The sequence below is a fragment of the Eulemur rufifrons genome, chromosome 14, assembly GCF_041146395.1.
Source record: "Eulemur rufifrons isolate Redbay chromosome 14, OSU_ERuf_1, whole genome shotgun sequence".
NCBI classification, from domain to species: Eukaryota; Metazoa; Chordata; class Mammalia; order Primates; family Lemuridae; genus Eulemur; species Eulemur rufifrons.
The window spans coordinates 27,203,847-27,225,444 of record NC_090996.1 but is presented as its reverse complement, the minus strand read 5'-3'; the positions used below and the strand labels follow the sequence as shown (position 1 = coordinate 27,225,444).

Below are 21,598 nucleotides of genomic sequence, written 5' to 3'. Positions count from 1 at the left end.
AGTAGCTTAAAACAAACAAACAATCACGTTTTTATCTTCCATAGTTCTTGGGGTTGATTCTGTTCATCTGGGAAGTTCCCACTCAGGGTCTCTCATGCAGTTGCACTCCTGTGACTTGGGCAGAAGTCGTCTTGGAGTTCCTTCACTCATGTCTGACAACGGATGCTGGTTGTCAGTGGGAACCTCAGCTAGTGCTGTCAGCTGGAACATCCACATGTGGCTCTTCATGTATCCTGGGCTTCCTCGCAGCATGGCGGCTGAGTCCCAAGAAAGCAAGCAGAATGGCCTGACAGTTTATGACCTAGCCATAGAATTCACAGAGCATCACTTCCGCCATACTGTGTTGGTAGAGGCAGTCACAAAAATCTGCCCAGGTTTAACAAGAGGGGACAGAGACCCCCACCACTGGGTGGAAGAAATGTCAATATCACGTGGTTAAAAAGTGCATGTGATGGGGGAGACATTGTGGTGGCCATGTTTGGAAAATATGGTCTACCACAGATGGGATTAGATGGTAAGGAGTAAAATGAAACACTTTAACAGTTCAAACTTGGACAGTTTCACTGCAAAGTAATCGATGGCTAGTGCTAGTAACTGAAGCCTTGTGAAAAACAACTCTTCCCCTTGCTGCTCCAGCTTCACTGGGTTTCTTAGGGCTCCTTGAAAACCATAAAGTACTTTTTCATGGTTCTTTACCTGCATCCTTGGCAGTTTTTCCTAACAGGAATGATCCCCCAACTGAGAGCGTGGAGATTCAAGGAAGCCTTCCCTGAATCCTCCAGATAGATAGTTAAATCCCTATGAAGTTTCTCATCTTGGTTTCCATAACTATGTTTTCCTTTTTGGAATAACTGTTTGGGTCTTTCTTTCCCCCATAACTATTCTTATTTCCTGTTTGCCGTATCCTCTCATCCCTCTGAGGACATTAATTACATCTATTTTAAGGTCTTGATCTAATTGCTCTATTTGGCTCTGTTTCTGTGGAATTAAGTTCTTCCGCTTTTTTGAGTTTATCTTTCCTATTTGATGGCGTTGGCATTGCCTTTGGTGACTGTGGGTTGGGTGCTAAACTTTGGGATTGCGATTCCTTGTGAGACTCTATCCTATCTGTTAGCACTGTCTCTTGGGGAAGGGATGGACAGGACCTACTGTTACCTGCAGTTTCTTATCCACAGTCTATGCAGAAAATGTGGGTGACGAACGGGGTTTGTCACTCAGTGGGATGCGTGGGCAGATGGTCTTGCGGGTGACCGTGATTCTTGCTGAGCACCCTCATCTACCGTGAGGCCTGTTCTGCCCCTCCAATCCGAGAACCCTCAGTCATGGTAGTTGAATTGAGAAGCCAATTGAGAGGGTCTGGGGAGAGGCAGGATGGTTTTGGGTGTACTCACCTGCCTACTTCCACTGCAGCACACAACTAGTAACCTGGCAATGCTCTGCCCTCACCCCTTTTTATTTCCAGAATCCACCACCTCAGGGATGTTTGAACCCATAATTTGTCACTGTACTTTCTGCCTTAGATCCTGGGCTGTGATTCTCTTTTTAATGTAATCCCACGTAGGTCCATATTTCAGAGATTCCTTGCAGTTTTTGGAATACTGGCAGTATCCTGTGTTTCTAAGCAGGGTGATGCCTTTACCTGTATTTTCTAAATCTTTTAAATTTACTTTATAATTTACATACAGTAAAATTCACTCTTTTTGGTGAACAGCTCTATGAGTTTTGACAAATGCACTGAGTCCTGTCACAACCACTGCAAGCAAGACACAAAATCACCCCAGATCCTCACCCACCCCTAAATCCCCTTGGGCTGCCCCTGTGTGGCCGTGGCCTTATCCCAACACCTGGCAACCACTCCTCTGTTTTCTGTTTCGACAGCCTTACCTTTTCTAGAATGTCACGTAAATGGAATGAGATAGTATGTGGCACTTTGAGCTGGCTTCTTTCACTTAACCTAACGCATGTATTAATAGTATGTTGCTTTTTATTCCTGAGTGGCATTTTGTTGTATGGACGTACCATTGTTGGTATATCAGTTCACCAATTGAAGGACATTTGGATTGTGCTCAGTTTTTGGTGATTATGAGTAAACCCACTTTAAACATTTGTATACAGGTTTTTGTGTAAGTTTTCATTTCTCTTGGTTAAATACCTGGGATTGGGATTATAGGATCGTAGTGTAAGTATATGTTTAACTTTAAAAGAAACGATTTTTCCAAAACTGTGGTACCATTTTGCATTCCTACCAGCAATACATAAGAATTTCACTTGCTCCATATCCTCTCCAGGACTTGGCATTGTCGGATTTGTGTTTTTGGTTTTGCTTGGTTTTGTTTTTTGCTATTCTGATAGATATGTAATGATAACTCATTGTGGTTTTATTTATGTACTTTAAGGATTATTTTTTATATCTTGATCAGCATTTTTTAGGAATTTGGTATAGAAGGGATTACATTAAGGCATGTCCCAAATGGAAACAGCTATTGCCTCTAATCTTTGTACACTGCATTCTCCATCCATGGGGGAGTGTGCTGGGTCATTACCTGATCAGTGTAGTATCCTTATTTAGGGGTAAGCTAAGGCCAGTTTTTTTCATTTGATATATTGCTTTCCTTTTTTATTGTCATTTGCTGTCCCAGGCATCAAATGATCTACAAACAAAACACTTACCCACTGCACACACTTTCCAAAAAGAAAAAAAAAACCCCACAAATATTAATATCAGAACAACCAAAATGGCTATTGCTAAGCCAAGACATTTTTCTTTGAGCAATGTCTACCTTTGAGGTAAAGCACCTTGCGTGCTGCCTGTTACATAATAGGTGACTGAAAAACGTTCTCTTTATTTCTCTTCCTTTCCTGCAGTGGAATTTAGATCCACGAAAGGAGCTAGGCTAGGCACTGGAAATGCAGTGGTGAAGGAGATGAACATATTCCCTGGCCTCAAAAAGTGTGGGGAAAGCAGGAATTGAAAAGAAATAAAAGTGTTCTTGTGGGAAAGGAAGTGAAAGGAGTGTTATAAATTGGATTGTGTCTTTTTCAAATTTATATGTTGAAGTCCTAGCCCCAGGACCTCAGACTGTGACCTTCGTTGGGAATAAAGTCACTGCAAACGCAATTAGTTGAGATGAAGTCATAGTGGAGTAGAGTGGGCCCCTAATCCAATATGACTGTTGTCCTTATTAAGAAAAAAAGGGAGTGGGGAAGATTTGGATACAGACACACATAGCGAGGATGCCTTGTGAAGATAAAAGCAGAGATCTGCAAGCTAAGGAATGCCAGAGATTGCCCAGCTAACACTCAAAAACCAGTACAGAGTCATGGAACACATTCTCCCTCACCACCCTCAGAGGGAAGTAACTCTGCCAACACCCTGACCTTGGACTTCTAGCCTCCAGAACTTCGAGACCAGTACATTTCTGTTGTTTAAGCTACTCGGTTTGTGGTACTTTGTTAACGTTAGCCCGAGCAGGCTGATTCAGGGAGCTACGGGAGTATTTAGTGAGGGGATGAAGGTTAGCAAGGTCCCTTGGAGGACATGGTGTCCTCAGCTGAGCCCCGAAAGGCGGTTCGGAGTTAGTTTTGGAAAACCATAAAGGAGAGCATTTTGCAGAAGCAAATAGTATTTTTACATATGGTTAATTGTTACTTTACAATTTATTCTAACAAACTGGAGTATCTGGTTTCTAATCCCACAACCCATTAGGACTGGAAACAAAGAAAGCTGCTGCTCCCTGTGTGGCTGATAAAACAGACTGACAATGACGGAGGACAAAGGGACTACGAGATAGGAAAAATTGGGAAGAGGATGCAGAGGGAGCAGGAGCGGGGGGAGGGGGGGGGGGGGGGAGGAGAAGAAACTGAGCAGCCGTAGCACTCCGGGGCTGTTGAGCAGAGGGGCTCATGTCCCCTGTTAGTAGTATCTCATGAAATAGATGCTGTGGGCATAAAACCACCTTTGGTATCTATAGCGATGAAAGTTAAAGTGCCCGAGGGATGTTCTGTTTCCAGAGTGATAACAAATACACCGTAGTTTCTTGGACACACACACGGTGCTACTTCAAATTAAAATGGAAGTCCTCCTCTTCTTTCTGCCATCTTTGAGACTCTGTTTTTCAGAATGTGGATGAAGAAGGTCCCCTACCTTCTAAAGGGTTAGGTGGCCCTCTCTTGTGCTGTGGCAGGCACCTCTGCTTTGCTGTGTCACAGCACTAACCAGGCTGGTTGCATGCTGACCTCCACCTCTCCTGCCACGGTGCTAATCTGCCTTCCACCATCGACTGGTATCTCCTTGGGACACAGCCCAAGCCTTTGAAATGAATCAGTCTCCCCCAGGGCCTGCATAAAAACTGGCCAAAATGAGCATGAAATAAATATTTCACAACTCTAGTTTTAAAATATTCCTATCCTCAGTGGTCGAAATTTTTTTTAAAATGTCTGTATGCTTAAAGATACAAATGCTTGTGTAACACAGATGCCTGATTTGCCAAAGGTTTTACAATCATACGTGTGCATTTTTTTTTCCTTCACTGCAAATTCCTGCTGGTCCCTCTGCCACCAAGATTCAATAAGATTTTAATTCTCTTTCTACATAAACCTCTTCCGGTGTGAGCCTATCCTGCTATGTTCTCTTTTGACAAATTCAGGGTAATTTTGAGTTGGATTGGATATTTTTCCCTTGCTTGTAGCCAGAGAAAAATCTACATGGTATTTCAAACTATAATTTTCAGGTTTCCCCTTTAAAAGGATGTTGGCATAAAGATTTGGAAAGGTTAGACAGAAAACAGAGCTAAAAGCCAGAGCTCTGTTCTGTTTTTCTGAAAGCCTGGTCTCCTTTTTTTGTTGTTACGAGAATCACCGGTACATTTGGCCCCTTCAGGGACATCTCCTGCCCCTCCCCTCTCATTGGTCAAGTTTTGAGACAACTGAACAATCTGGAATATATCCAAGACTTCTGAACTCAGAGAGGACCTCATAGAAACCTAACACCCTCTTCTCAGGCCACCCCATTGTGTTGTCTTGGTGTCCTGGGATAATCTAGGCAATGAAGATTTAGCTACCATATGTTGGGTGTTTACTATGTTTCAGGTGCAGTGCTAAGCATGGGGCATGTGATATCTTTGAATCTCACAGTGACCTTATGAGCAAGTTATGGTCTCCAATTTGGAGTTTAGAAGACCAAGGCTCATAAAGACTTTATGACACACCCAAAGATGCTGTTGGTAAATGGAAAAGCCAGAATTTGAATCCCAAACTGACTAACTCAAACCCCCATTGTGAGTTCATTGTGTTATTATTCTGGATAGTGCTGTCTGTGGACAGAGGGACCCCTGAAAATGCATCCCATGGCACAGAAAATGTGTTGGAAAGAGTGGGGGTGAGGGAGGACCCTGGGCAGGACCAACATGCCTCACCGGTCAGGCAAAACCATGATCCCTCTGGAGTGTTGAGAGCTTTGGTTACCAGGGTCTGGGGAGAGGAGGGAATGGGAATTTATTGCTTAGTGGGAACATAGTTTCTGTTTAGGGCAATGAAAACGTTTTGGAAATAGTGGTGATGGTCACACAACATGGTGAATGTAATTAATGCTACCTTAACTGTACACTTAGAAATGATTAAAAAGGCAATATTTATGATAAAAAAAGAGAAAGCTTTGGAAATGTACGAGATTCTCTAGTTAGTAAGTGGTTTAAGAGCTAGGGCTTGTACACTAAGTACAATGTCTGGAACATCAAAGACGCTAAAATATGTGAGGAAGAATGGACGGATAAACCACATTGGAGAGTCAAGGGCACAGGTGATTTCCCAGGAAGCAGGGTATTGGCAGGATCGGGGAGGTCTGCTTCTCCTCTGGACATAGCAGTATGTTCTTTTCTCTGGATAAGAGAAGAAATAAAAAGCCATAGATTTGGCCAAGGCTTTTCTCATCTGACTGGGAAACTCTGAAGGAAGAAAGAAGGTCTTATACTCAAGACAGAAAGGTCTCTCTCGCCTCCAGTCTCTTCCTGATCTGTGCTAGGGGTAGCCTGGCCTGGTAAAGGAAACACCAATTTTGCCATCAGACAAATCTGGGATCCAATCCTGATACTGTCATGCTGTGTGACTCTGGGAAAGCCACTCAACCTCTCTGAGATTTGGTTTTCTTATCTGTAAAATGGGCTGCTATACTTAGAGAAACGAAGGTTAAATGTTTTTACATGGTTAATGTGCCTTTTTATTTGGCCTTTCTGAGAATATGACTTTTGTCTGAGTTGGCCTGTGATAACCATCTTCTTAGGAGAGAGAGGAGATAGAATGAAGTGGAAGGAAATTCACTCCACACGACTGCATAGGACTCATTGTCCCACAGTGGCAGTTTCTGTGGGAAGACCCCAGCTCTCCATAGCTGGTATCTACGAGTCATTGGGCAGTGCCAAGTGGACAGTCTTCTGGTCAGATCGTACCACTCTGTTTCTCAACTGGCTCAGCTACCCTGTGACAGCTCAGACCTTCTACACTGTACGCTCCTGCCAGAGACCCAAACAGGGGCACAGGACAAGAGCCCCCTACATGTCCCTCGACTCGCCCAACCTTCCTTCCCAACCCTGAGTCTAAAGCCCAAAGAGAGAAAGTTGGGCGACATGATCTTAGTCTTTCTCATGTCTCTCTTTTTTTTACCCTTCTCACGATCCCCCAGCATTGGAGGAGTCAGACATCCCATCCCTTTTCCTCCCTGGTTCACCTTGTAAGAGCTCTGTGGTCTGGCCAGCCAAGTCTGGTCCTTAATATGCTGAAGATTTGGAGATACAGGAATTCAGGGGGAGAAAACCTCTTACAAAGACAATAGTGTGACTTAAAATCGTATTTTTGTCTGGCTGCAAAATCAGTTTTGAATGTTAGAAATTTGAATATTAACTTTCTCAGAGGCAATAGGGAAGTGCCTAAGACCACAGATTCTAGACTCAGACTGCCAGGTTCAAAGAATGCCTTCTCCCACTTTCAAGTGATGTAACTTTGGGCCAAACCTCTCTGTGCCTTGGTTTCATCCTCTACAAAATGGGATTCATAATAGTATCTCATACAGATTCCTAGGATAATTAGATTAGTTACATGGAATAGTGTCTGGTACCCTATAACGCCTCTGTAAATGTTTATTATGTATATGACTGTGTCTTCACTTTCTTCATCACTATTATCAAAATCATCATTTTTCTTTGTGTTACTTCTGTAATACATCCTAATTTATTGGATTATTGGAAGCCCTGGGCCATCCAGAGTGAAGCTCATGTACTCAGGAAGATGGGAGAGGAAAACATATTAGTAACTTGAAAAACACATAGTTCATATCTTCTAGTTGATAAGGTTGTGTCCTTTGGGGAAATCGGTTAACAATTCTGATATTGATATAAATATATACTGGAATTGAACGATTAACTAAATGGATGGTGGATGGTGGGGGCCAGGTTTATCATTGTTGGGGTGGGAGATTAAAGATAACCAGGGAAGAGGAGGCTGGAATGATTCATTTGGCAATGATCAGAGTTGGAGACATTGGGATGAATTCATGCCTAGGTTCATGTAGATATGGATGGTTATAAATGTGTGTGTATACACATGTTAGTATGCACATGTATACTAACTCTGCCAGGTGAGAGGGAGTAGAAGCAATGAGCACTCCCAGCACCCAGATCTTGGTTTCTAATACCATTTTCCGATAAAGTGAATCTGGCTCCTTGAATAAATAGATCATTCTTGGATTGGGATATAAAATATACAAGATGAACATGGAGAACTTTGTATTACCAGAAAGTGAAGAAGTGCTCTAAAAACTAAAAATGATGGAGGTATGTCAAAGGGACACAGGAGCCAATGGAAATAGTTTGCAATGGCCACATTTGGAACAATTTGAGCCACAAAACAAAATAAAGTAGTATTGGATTATAACCCCAAGCATAAAATACATATGCATGCATCCACATTGACATGAATAAATGATTCAGTAAATAAATAAATGGTGAAGAAGAGGCAAATCTTCCATGAAGAAGAATTCCAAACAGTTTATGTAGATATTCTTCACTCAAGGAGGTAGAACGTAACTCCTTACTGATTAGGTGTTGACGGCACATAGTGACTTCCTTCTAAAGAGTGGAAAATAGAATAATGTTATAGAGGAGAAATCTGACAAATACTTCAGCCAGGGGATAAAGGGTAATAGCAACGGTAATAAGTCATCATACTACGTATCTTTGATATGTTGTGATGAGAACATCACTTTATTTCTATGGTTTTCATCCCCTAAACCCATAACCCGAGTCTAATCATGAGAAAAATATGAGACAAATTCCATTCGAGGGACATTCTACAAGATACTTGACCAGCACTCCTCAAATCTGTCAAAGTCATCAAAAACAGGGACAATCTGAGAAACTGTCACAGCCAAGAGAAACCTAAGGCGACATGACTACATTTAATGTTGGACATGGATGAGATTCTGGAACAGGAAAAAGAAAAAAAAAGGACATTAGGTAAAAACTAAGGAAACCCAAATAAAGTGTAGGCTTTAGTTAATAGTAATATATCTATCTATCTATCTATCTATCAATATTGGTTCATTAATTGTAACAAGTGTACCATGATAATATGTTAATAATAGGGAAATCAGACTTGGAGTGGATGGGAACTCTCTGTAATATCTTTGCAATATTTCTGTAAATATAAAACTGTTCTGCAATAAAAAGTTGATTTAAAAATATATTGTTCCCCCATCGCTACCGCATAGGGTTGACATGAGGTTTAAAGGAAATAGCACATGAGAAGTTCTTTACCTAGTGTCAGGCACGTGATATGTACTCCCCAAAACGGCACTATTTGACCATGTAGTGCCTGTCTGTGCTATTCTTCCTTGGAATATGCTTTGAAGCAGTTACCTGTGTTGTGTTTCCTTTAAGATGAACCAACCTGGTCTAGTTTCTTCTAGTTGTTTTTTGTCTCCTCTACACAGCGAAACTTAGTGCATCCTCTCAGCATTTGTAACTGAGCATTTCTACCTTCACTGACTCTATTTGAATTGCATCCACTTTACTTCTCTGTTTAGTAACCAAGATAGACCACATAGTAACAGTAGTTACACGGTGGTTACCTTGGCGTAAGTCTGCCAGATGCTTCCAATTAGAGTAATTGTATCTTAAATTTCTTTGGAAACAATCCTCAGATACATGAGGCTCCCTCTCTGTCTTAGGAAGGAGAGCACAGGATGTCATCAACTTCTTGTTTGCTGACCAAGGGATCGGAGGGAATGAAGCATCAAAGTCTTCATTATTATTTCTAAGGGTCATGATGAGCCGCAAAAGTATAATGAGGTGGGAAACATTTTCTTGCGGCATTGAGTAGGGAGGAAGTTTCCACAGAAGTAGGTAAGATATCTCTGGGCGTGTCAGGAAGAAAAAATCAGTCTTCTGAGAGCAAGACACCTGACTGGATTCATCTATAATTATGACTGTGCAAAAGAATTTATGTGTGTGTGTATACAGACACATGTAAACATACATATGCATACATACATTTCCATATATAAATGTGTATATATACATACATATATGTGGATAAATATATTTAATATTTACATTTCTTCCCAACTTGGCAAGGGCAGGGTTTGCATATTGTAACCCATATCTCACGCTGCACTCTTCACTCACCTTATTGTTCTCCTTGGACTCCAACCCGGGCTTACCTCCCATTCTGCGCTTTGGTTTCTCCTTAACTGGATATGTTTATAGAAAACTCACAGAGCAATTGGATTGCCAGGTCTGGTCCATGTTCCTGTCCAGTAAAATGAAAATATTTAATAACATTTTTAAAACCCCAGTCACAAACGTCTATTAAATAATTCTTGATTGCTGCTTTGACACTGGATTTCAATATTTCTGAATACTCAGTGCCTGGAAGCTAGTACAAATGGCTGTCTAAAACTGCCAGAAATGTGCTTTCTGTGGCTGTGAATGTAATGTGCGAATGTGACTTTGGGGCAGCCTCGTTTCTGCTTTTGAGAGGGATCTTTCGGTGGGCCCTCTCAGTCATGCCTACTTATATTTCGTAGCGACTTTCTGCCCGGCAGGCAGCTCGGGACTTGGAAGAAATAATATGAAAGCAAATACTTTATAATGGAATATTAAGGATTCTGTTTAATAATATAAAAGGCTGTCCCAAGATGTTCTGAGAGGAACATCTCTATAGAATTTTTTTCTCTCTAATGAAGTGTTTAGCATTTTCCCTGGCAGGCCTGGAAGCAGGGTTTGAGGGTAGTCGGTGTGGCCTGGGACTGAGGGAGCAAAGGGATGAGACAAAGGACTTATACTGGATAACAGGCTTTGAAGGTGTCAGCTCTTTAACTAGACAGTCTGGTGTCTGGGGTGTATTTCCAGGAAGAAAAAAAAAAAAGACCTGCCATGGAGCCATTAGTTTATGAAAGTCTATCTCTATGCAGCCAATTTGTTGTTGGAAGTTTATACTGTAGCTCTGTAGAAATACCTGTTCCATCTTGATGCAATTAAGTTGCCTTCTGCACTAAGACCCCAGGGCAGCCTCCTCTCTGGTCAGTTTCAGGTTCCCAGAGGAAACCCACACAAAAGCAGCATTAATCAGAACTCTGTGTTGCAAGTGGCAGGAACCCCAGAGCATTCTAATTATTTAAAAAGGAACTTTTCCATCCCCTTACCTCCTCTCATATGGATGTGATCCTTATTCTTTCATAATGAAGAAAGATTTTTCTCTACCTGTAGGTTCAAACTCACTTGACTTCATGGCCTCCCAGCTCCTTGACTCCAATGGTTCCAAGTAGACAAAGTCACAGAAGAACTCTGATTGGCTCAGGCTAACTCACATGCTCCCCTTTGGACCAATCACTGTAAGAAGAAGGAGGTACTGTGATTGGTCTGAGTTGGGTCACATGCTCACTTGTATGGCGTGAGGGGGTGAAGTACTGTAGCATCTGGGCCCTTACTATTTTGGTACATACTTGCCAGCTCTTGAGGAAGAGTTTCTCTGGCTACCTGAGCTTACTCTGCCTGTGAACATGGCAGGTTGCAAGTGCTGGGGAATTAACGTATCCCAGACGCAGCCTTCAGCCAAAACCTGCTGGGAGTTGGTGTATAAATACTAAGGGCTCCCTTGCTCCTAGGGTGATGCAATTTTGAGACATGCATTCAACACTGTTTGCCAGAAATGCAGAGTGGGATAAAACTCCAGCTCGCCACCGTTGCATTTTGCTTGGCGTTGCATTCTGTATTTGCTTCTTTTTCTTCCCTGTCTCGCTCCCCTTTTGCTGCAAGTATTTCCTGTGATCACCTCTCAAATGTGCTTGCATTTGAGCCCTTAATACAGTGGCTTCTGGGGAAACCTACACTAAGGGGCAACACCTTTTCCATCTTGGCTGCCACTCAGTTACCATGATTGGCATGATCACATGACACAAATGCAGATAAAGTCATTACATGACTCAGTGGGGATTCGCTTCCCAAAAGAAGTGATGTTTCTGGATACATAAAAACAGTATCTGTGCATTAAAAAAACATAGCATGAAAAACACATGCCCAGAGCAGCATACAATGAGAACTTATGGCAAACCACTTCCTACTGGACCAATATTTGGATACAAAACATGGCTGGCCTGATTTTCCCAGGGGAAGCAGACAGAACTCCCTCGTAGTTTGGCTCTGGAGAGGACACTGTCAGAGGATCCTGGGGTCCAGGCTGCAGTGAAAGCTATAGCTTATCAACACCTTTTCTACCATTACTTAATTCATCCCAGCTGCATCTCCGCCGCAAAGCTATCATGGCAGAAGGATATGCCCACCTCCTCGGATGCTGGCCAGAGGCTGGGTGACTTAGCTCATATTTGGTGACATTCCTTTTAGACACTCAGGCTTGTGTGACAGCCCATGCACGGGAAGTGATAAAAGTGCTCTCCCTATCTTTATGCCTCAGCCATGGTGTCCTTGCCTCTTTCCATTTGGGCTTGTTGGTGTCTAAAGCCAAACATATTTCAAATATGTCATGGGTTGAGTTATCTAGAAGCAAAGCCAGGGATGGGGGTTCAGGTGCATGTGACTCTGAGGGAGTGCTCTTTAGGTAAAAAACAAACAAACAAATAAAAATACCCACACACCTCAATGGTTGTGAAAGAAGCACAATAGGAAAGGTCAAGGAACCACACAACTATGGGGTCTCAGGTAAAGCCTAGGTCAGAGGTTGTCAAACTACAGCCCTGGGACCAAATCTGGTACCACCTGTTTTATTAAATAAAGTTTTATTGTAACACAGCCATGCCAGTTTGTTTATACAGTCATCCCATGGTATCCCCAGGGGATTGGTTTCAGGACCTCTCACAGATACCAAAACCTGTGGATTCTCAAATCCCTTATATATTAATAAAATGGTGTAGCATTTGAATATAACCCACGCACGTCCTCCTGTATACTTTAAGTCATCTCTAGATTACTCATAATACTTAACACAATATAATGTAAATGTCATGTAAACAGTTATACTGGATTGTTTTTTTTATTTGTACTATTTTTTATTGTTTTATTATTTTTAAATTGTTTTGTTTCTGAATATTTCTAATCTGTGGCTGGTTGAATCCAAGGATGTGGAACCTGTGCATACAGTGGACTGAGTGTAACTGTCTAGGGCTGCTTTCATGCTACAATGACAGAGCTGAGTACTTAAAACAGAGACTGTTACTATCTAGCTCTTTACAGAAAAAAATTTGCATACCCCTGTTCTAAACTTGCCCCAATCCATTGGAGTCTCCATCATAAAGTTGGATAACTTTACCCACCTTAAGGCAAGGGGCTGGTACGTTAGTGTCAGCTGGGCATTGGTTGCCAACCACCCTAGGTGTTGAGGATGAGGTGCGTGAAGCTTGTTAACCCCAAGGTGGTGACTCCCATCACCAAGAACAATTCTCTGGACACCAGGGGCAGTTGTGAGCTATTAGCAGCCACCATTTGCAGCCACTGGGAATGGGCGCACATGCTGGGTGAAGGGGATATTTCAAGGACCCACCAGCATCCACTGCAGTGTGTACCTGGACCAACACATGTGCTTCATAAAGCTGGAGAAAACCCATGTTTTCCACCTGAAACTGAAACGTCATTATCTCATCTGGATTCCCTGTCACTCTTTCCTTCTGTCCATTCATCCCATTGTTCTCGGAATGATGTTGGGAACACTTAACAAGGTCCTCTGTGTCCTGCCCCCTGCCCAGCCTCACCTGGTTCACTCTTCTCATGCTGTATCCTCCCGCCGTGCGTGGCCCGAGCCCAGGGGGCATGCCTTCAGTTCCTGGGCGTGCCGGCTTCCTCCAGCGTCACGGCTTTTGCTCATGGTGTTTCTTCTGCCTGGAGCACCCTCCCTTGTGTTTCCGACCTGCTGCTGCACCAGACTAACATCTCTCCTTCACCCAGAACTCGGCTCAGAGAATGTTTCTGCTGAAAAACCTTGAACTTCTCACCCTATAAACTCCTTTTTCCCCAAGTACCCAACATTCACTTTGTATGTCTTTACATACCGTTTTCTGTCTTGTGCAAATCACAGCACAAAAAATGCATAGATTTTCTTTACCAAAAAAGCTGTATTATTTGCATTACTTTGAAGCTTGTTTTTTGCCTTTAACTATATAAACCATAAGAAACTTTCCAGTTCGATATGTATAGAGTGAATGCATTTTTAATTCATTTTTTTTCTATCAGCTGCAGGATATTCCATCATGTGTGCACAAAGTATGGGCATCATATATATTACAATAATTTAAATTCAATTCTCGATATTGTTAAGAGTTCAGATTATTTCTGTGTATGTGCGTGTGTTTGCATTTTACAGAGAATGGTGCAAAAAACATCTCTGAACAAAAAATATCCCTACATTCTGAAGCTAATATTCCTGTAGGTTCAGTCCCTAGAAGTGGTGTGGTTTGGTCAATATATCCACGTATGTTACATTTTCAACACACAGTGCCGGATTCCTCTCTGCAAAGATAGCAAATCGCGCATCCAGCAGCAGCCTGGGAGCCTCCCTGTCCTCGGCGTCTTTGCCGGTGCTGACTGTGTCCCTTAATCCTTTTCATATCTGCCGATCTCTTGGGAAAAGAATGGCTTCTCAGTGCTCTTCCGGCTTGCATTTCCTTTGCTGTTACTGACGCTGGGCATCTCTTTATACACATACTGTGTCCATAACGAAAATGACCCCTGCCCTGCTAGGACCCTACCATGTTAATGGAGGGGCAGGTGGAGACCTTCTGAGCACATCTTTCGCCCGCCCGCCCCCAGTTGCTCTCCGATGAGGAGTATGGACGTGCCATGTCTGACATATCTGAACACGCTCTGCTGTTTTGCTGCTCCGCAAAGGGTGGGGAGAGCTTGGGTCTGGAGGGATGTGTTGATGGTGGGGAAAGTAGGAGCTTCTGCCCCGTCTGTGACCATCTCCGTCTGTCTCTTCGCTTCCAGACACCACCCAGATGAACAACGCAGTGCCCACGTCCCCCCTGCTCCAGCAGATGGGCCACCCACATTCGTACCCCAACCTGGGCCAGATCTCCAACCCCTACGAACAGCAGCCGCCGGGGAAGGAGCTCAACAAGTACGCCTCCTTGAAGGCAGTCGGTAAGGGCCTCCGCGTGGAGCTTTCTGTTTTCCTTCTGCTGCACCTGGCTGCTCCTTCCAGTCCTGCCTCGCTGCGAGGGGCAGAGCGTTCGGGCGAGGGGCACCTGTGGGGTGAGGGCTGTTTCCTGGGGAGGAGGCCCCGGATGCTCGCGTGGTCCCCACGGACACTTCAACCCCTTCCTCATCCCCTCTCTGCCCTAGTGAATCCTCAGGGAAGCCCGACCTAGAATCCGGGTCTCTCGGTCTCGGAAATGCCTGGCCCTTTAGTGGGTAACACCCTTCGCCTGTGACATCCATCCCATCTCTGAGAAGTCGGTAAACAGGGCACATTTTTGCCCCAGGGCAGCTTCTGCTCTTCGGGACGTACCTGTTTATCAGGGCAGACACCAAGTGTGAGACGCTGCGCCGGACCCTTTACACACTGTCTTATTTTCTCATAGTGACCCAAAGAGGAGAGAACGATTATTATCCCAATTGTCGGATTTGGAAATTGAGACCCTAAGAGGCTAATTTAACTTGCTCCACATCGAGCAGCAGTGGTTGAAAGAACTGAGAATTGAACCCCTATTCTTATCACTCGAGAGCCAATGCTCCCGCCGCTGCCTTGGTTCTGCCCAGTCTGTTCCCTGACTCATATATGGGGGTGGGGGTGGGCGGTGACAGTCACCCTGCAGTGACCAAGGCTCCGGAACAGAGTCCTCCTATCCAATGGAAGCGCAGCCACGGCAAAGTTAGCGATTCCTGATTCGCGATTGCCTGTGGCCCCTCAGGTTTCCTGCCCGGGCCAGTAGTTCCCACGTGCAGACGCCTTTTACCAGAATTACCTGGAGAACAGGTGACATACCGACGCCCCAGTCCCACCCTAGAGATTTTAACTGAACTGGTCGAGGGTGGGATTCAGACATGGGCGTTTTTAAAGCCCTCTCTAGATGCTTCTCATGTGAAGCCATCAGCCCCACAGCCAGGAAAACCAGATCCCATCTCATCTGCTTGCTCGGAACTTCTTTTTCTAATATCCCTAGAAATTCATATACATATGCATATGCATTGCTATATGTGTTTAATACAGAGGGAAATTCCTCTTCGTTCCTTCTCACTGTGTCCTACGGGTTCTGTTTGTCCTCCCTGTCTCAGGGGAGAGATTTTAAACCTAGGCTTTCCACTTAACCTGTTCCTTCTCTGAGTTTATGCTTTGGGGAGCTAGAAAGAACCAGGCAGATGTGAGTTCCAATCCTAGCTCTGCTACTTACTGTCTGTGTGGCCTTGGGCAACACTTAACCCATTTTTAGGTCTCAGTTTTCCAATCTGTAAAATGGGCATAAAGGTGCCTATGAGGTTAGCCAATGATGACTCATGTTATAGCCTACTAAAGGGTATTCACTCAACATAGATTTGTCACCTCCCTTCTCCAGCACCCCACTGTCTTGTCACTAGTAGCTCCACGGATGTATCCCTTCCTGATTTCCATGTGAGAGTATGCTCAGATCTCATGGGAAGGTCTTCCTTTCAAGTGTCTTTAAACAGTCTCCCTTTCAAACACGGAGTCCTCGCCTTTCCAGCAGAACTGACTGTCAGAAGCCCCAGACTAATAAAACAACTCACTTTGGGTGGGATCCATTTGATTGGTAGAGGTCCTTCTGCTCTTTAGCTACCTATAAAATTTATTCCCACAGACTTTCAGTTCCTTGAAAACTTAGGGCAGGCAAGAAGACCCCACGGACCATGTGCTTTCTTTTATTACCAAGTGCTCACCTTCTTTCCTTCGCCCACTGCCAAGCCCCTCGTTAGAGACGGGGTGGGAGATAACTTGCTGATTGATTCCAGTATGGAATATCCTAATTCTGTTCTAAACCACCATCAGAGCCCAAAGCACAAACACTATCATGTGTTTATGGTGGTGACCATAGTGTACACACATCAGATTGACAAAACTAGCATACTGGTGCCTAGCAGAGGGCCAGGCACATATTAGGTGCTTAATGTTTGTACTGGAAGTCTACCTTTGGGAAATTCATATTCCCTGATCTCCTAGGACTTCCAGATGGAATCACTGAAAGAAGGGTTGAATCCAATTTATAATATGGGTTGTGCAGCCTGACACGGGCTTTTGTAAATCGAAAGGCTTGTAACACCTTACCTAGTGGTCACCCATATTTCGTGTTGAATTTCTATGCCCAGCTCAACCCTCATTACACCCCATGACTGTAGATTCCTTCTATTCCATACTGCGTGTTTGCATAGCACACGCATCCTGAGCATGTTCGAATAGACTCAGATATTACCAGGGAGGGGTGAGGGCTGTTGCCTAGGAGAGCAAGAGTCAGGGCATCTTCGCCAATGTCACTGTGGAAGTCTTCATAGGCTAATTGGTGGCCCACTTCCCTTTCTGAGCCTTGCAGTTAAGTGCTAAATAGCATATGCTGTTATATTTTATTCTTCTTTAGGCGTAAAAAAAATCAACCCAGATGTCTTTTCCTTTTTAAACTGGTCACACTAGCCCATGCAACTCATTTCTTCAACTTCAGCTCAGCGTCTTCTCCCTCAACACCCAGCAAGTAGCTCTCTGGGAAAATAACAGATGGACATTCCAGCACAGCGCCTTAAATCTGTCCAGGATGCATGCAGGACTCCTTTACATAGCAAATGTCTGCAGTGCGTTTGGAAAGAAATTTGCAGTATGAAAATCATTTGACACTCTTTAAGTAACCCTCTGTTCCATAAATCAGGAACTCCTGAAATGTTTGTTGAATGAATGAATGATCTTGTTTTTGACAAGAATAAAAAAAAAAAAAAAAAAAAAACCAGAATAGCTTGGTTGTAAGGAAGAACCTTTTATCTCCTCAAAAACTATGAAGGATCTGACTGGGTGCACGCCGCCCCCGCCCCCCTCCTGGAAGTGGTTGACGTGCACCGCTTGTTTTTCCTCCTCTTTTCTGCCTACTGTGGGAGTTCTCCGGGCTTTCTCTGAGCCACAGATGGTCTTGTGAATCCGGAGGACCAGTTTAGAGCACACTGAGGGACTGCTTGACCCAGCGGGTCACCCAGGAGTCCAGCCTCTGCCTGCACAAGTAAAATGCAAATCCCATAATAAATGTTCTTTCAAGGGTTCTTTATTAAGGCATAATGTGACTTCATTAATAAAATCATTACCACTCAGGAGAGAGGTGGGTTTAAAAAATGGTTTGCTGTTGAAATCTCTGCCCCCTTCAATAAACAGACTCATTGCCTAAAAATTTCAATTCAGTGACTAAGGGGAGGGTTAGACTGCCTTTAGGGTTAACTGCTTAGTTCAAAAATACCTCCGAAAAAGGCATGTCTCGGGGAGGCTTTAATATCCAGAACACTGAGTAGATAGAGATTCTGTCTCTAACCTTACTTAACTGTGTGACTTTGAGCTGGTCACCCAAACTCTTGGACTTCAGCTTCTGTGTGTGAAAAATGAGGAAGCTGAACTCTATGGGCTCCAAGTTCCATTCTCATTTTAAAATTAGAAAATTGAATAATTCCACTCATTCTAGTTATTAGACTACCTGGGCCATTAAACATGTCCCATTCATTCACTGCCAATTTGGGCAAAGGGTGCTAACTGTTGGTTGTTCCTGAGATAAATTCGCCCCAAATCTGCCTTCCTTTCTGTTGTATTCTATTTTTGTTTGCATATTGAAATCGCCCTCATTCATGTTTAAAGAGAGCTCTCTTTTTTCTCTACGATTCAGGGATTTGGGCGTGTACCATCTGGTCATAGATAGCGTGTGACTACAGAATGGTCTCTGTTCCCAGGGAGTTCACTGCCCAGCTATCGGTAAACGCTTAGCCCGCACCAGGCAGTGTCAGGGGCTAAACCATGTAGAACTCTGTACAAGAAGGGATGATGGGTTGAATTAGAATTCATTCATTCAATTCATTCATTCATTCTCCAAACATCGGGTCTGATTTCCCTTGGGTGCAGGTCCCAGTGAGGCATGGGCCAACTCTGTCCCATTTGTCAGTATCTCCAGCACCCAGCACCCACCATGTGGGGTGCTCAGTAAGTGCTCCCAGTACCTGTTTGTCAAACTGGAGAGAAATGTCATGTGACAGGCGCCTGATCAAGGCAGGAGCCTGAGATGCTCAGCAGGGTAGCATGACCTCTGGAATTGGTGAGGGGTGAGAGGAAGACCTAGCTCAGACGTTGATCAAGTAACTGCAGAAATTATTTAACCTCCTCGGGTCTCAGTTTCCCTATCTGTGAAATGGAGATGATAATTATTATACACAACTAAGGGCTTGGAAGGTTTAATGATACAGTACAGGTAAAGTTCTCAGCCTGACACATAGCCAGCCCTTAGCAAATACTACGGCATATTCAAGTCTCAGACTAGAGTCATTTGCTGGTCATATTCTTCTTCTTATCTTCAAGATACACTGGTAACTTGATTAATATACATTGCCCAAATTTCATTTTGACGGGGTGAGCTAGATCCATATTCTTTACTCCAGTTTGATAGGAAAGACATACATTAAAGTTAACTCACGTTGGGGATCTGACAAAACAGCAAGCAAGCAAACAGATGGCTTTCCTGAGACATCCTAAGGACCAGCAAAGATTCAGTTCAAACGTGTTCAATTTCCTCCTCTAGTCTAGACAATAAATGTCGATGCCCAGACATAGTGGTGCTGGAGTCCATCAAAGAAGGTTCAGTTTCACTCTTTTTTGACTCTTTCTTAAGGCAAAAATATGGGTTTAAACATTTTAGAAACATTTTCCACCAAGGTTGCAGTTGAGAAGTGTCTTGTGATAGACTGAGCCAAAGTGTATCCTGGAAATTCAGTTAAGCACACAAGTCCCCTGGCCTGAGCCACCCCTGTGGTTACGATGTGAGAACCTACCTGTGGTCCTTCATAGGCCAATGTTTGCGAGACAGAGGTGTTCGTGAAAATATCCCTAAAGATCACTTGGTAGTTCAGAGAGGGATGGCTCCTGCCTCCAGAACGGGAAAAAGGTCACTCTTTTTTATAATTCCTGATGGGCTTTGCAAACAGCAGGCTGCTTGCATATTGGTATTTATCTCTGTTGACCTCTCATCCGCTGTTTCCTCTAGGTTTCTGAGAGTTGAACTCCTAGGCTACCAAAGGTTCCTGACCATGTGCCCTTAAGATGGCTCAGTGCAACCTTGGCCACTCAGTATAAGAGACAAGATATACCAGCATCATTGATAAAATGCTATGTGCCTTCATTTTTAATTCTAAATTTAATTTTAAGAAAACATTTTCTGTGTTGCTATTTGACAGACAATTGACTATTTTGCCAGAATCACATTGCATTCTCCAATAGCACTTTTGCAAACCCTAGCAACAATGCACTTCGATGTGGCAGGAATTGCCTCTTTACTCCTGGAATCATGCATGGAAACCCTAGGAAATGCATGGGGCTCTCAGCCAAGGATTGACCTCTGCTAGTTCAATTTTTTAAAAAAATGTTAGGCCGGAAAGGGGGTTAATACCCCTGAACTCCCAAACAGCACACCTCTGTGGGAAGCATTAGTTCCACCATTTTCAGATGGGGAAACTGAGGCTCAGTGTAGTTAAGTAATTTTCCCACAGTCACACTTTTAGTCAATGACAGAGCCAAGACTCATTCAAGAGTGTCTGACTCAGAATCCTGTGTTCTTTCCATGAAACGATGGTGCCTTCTGCAGAGCGATTTCTGGCATCTGAAGGAAACAACCAGGTAAAAGAATGGTTGTGGGGGGCTGTCCCCCCTTTTGGGGGGCAAGGGTACTTACTAAGGTATTCATTGTTTTTCTTTGTTTGAAAGTAAAAGTTTTCCCATGATGCTGAGTATAATTGCAGTATATTCTATAGTTGAGGCATATTTTACATACAGTTCATAATTTTGCAATAATGTGATTATTGAAAAATGCATATGTTTGGGTCACCACATCCCAATAAAGACAAGAAATATTTTTATCACACTGAAAGTTCCCTCACATCCCCTTCCTTTCAATACCTTAGGTCTACCCCCTCTTGATGAGCATTTTTCACCCAGCGAATACTTATCTAATGTCCACTGGTGTGACCAAGTGCGTAGAGGACCCTTAACTACATGTTCTGTAGCCTGTGTGGCATCTTATTAAATGCCCTTATTGTCAATGAATTTATGAAAGAAAACTTGTTACTGCCTTGTCAGAGCTAAGCCCTATATCTGAGGTGCTGGGGACAGAGGTGACAGGGAAGTAGTTCCTGCCTTCAAGGCAAGCAGCGATGGATTTGATTGTGGGTAAGATGGTTTCCTTGGAGTCAGTGACTCAGTGGCTCGGTCAGCCGGTGTCCACCCACACAGGAAGGTCTAGGGCCACATCACTATTTCCAGATGACCCCGCCTTCGAGGGAGAAGCAGCACCGAGTCATCCCAGACGGGTCCCACTTAATTTTAACTTCGTCACCCTTCTGTCACTCCAGTTTCCACTCGTGTGAGTGACGTGTGTGGAGTTCAGACCCGCACGGGGAACGTGGCAATTTGAGCGTCCTTTGGCACGCCTGGGTGGCCAACCAGAAACATTTAAATGGGGCCGGATCTGTGCTCTATAATCATCCGGATCACAGACTGTTCCCTGCGTCTCCTCTCAGCTGGCAGCCTGGTATATCTCTGGAAATTGTGCCCAAACGTTGAGGACTTGGTCTTTCCAGGTAGATTCCTAAGAAAGGAAAGGAGAGCGAGTAGCACACGCTGATTGGTCAGGCTCCAGCCAATGAGGAGAGGCGTCATGGGTAGGTTTGCCCCACTTTAAGTAAAACCCAATCTTATAGAAAAGAGCCATCAAGAGGGGGTGCAGGGCAGTGAGGGTATAGCTGTGGCCGTGGCCATGCTCACCATCCTTTCTTCCATGAAAGGCGTCACCATGGAATTCTGTTGATCATCTTAGATCCCCCAGGGCTCACTCCGTACATCTGAAAAGGAATTCAATTTGGAGAAACTG

General features: G+C 43.8%; 1 protein-coding gene across 1 annotated transcript in view; it reads left to right on the top strand.

The window, feature by feature from the left end:
* Positions 1 to 21,598, top strand: part of SHISA9 (shisa family member 9) — a 251,668-nt gene that overhangs the window by 213,074 nt on the left and 16,996 nt on the right. The window contains exon 3 of the mRNA XM_069486536.1: positions 14,484 to 14,639. Coding sequence (XP_069342637.1) covers positions 14,484 to 14,639 — 156 coding nt within the window. The remainder of the gene's footprint in view (positions 1 to 14,483; positions 14,640 to 21,598) is intronic.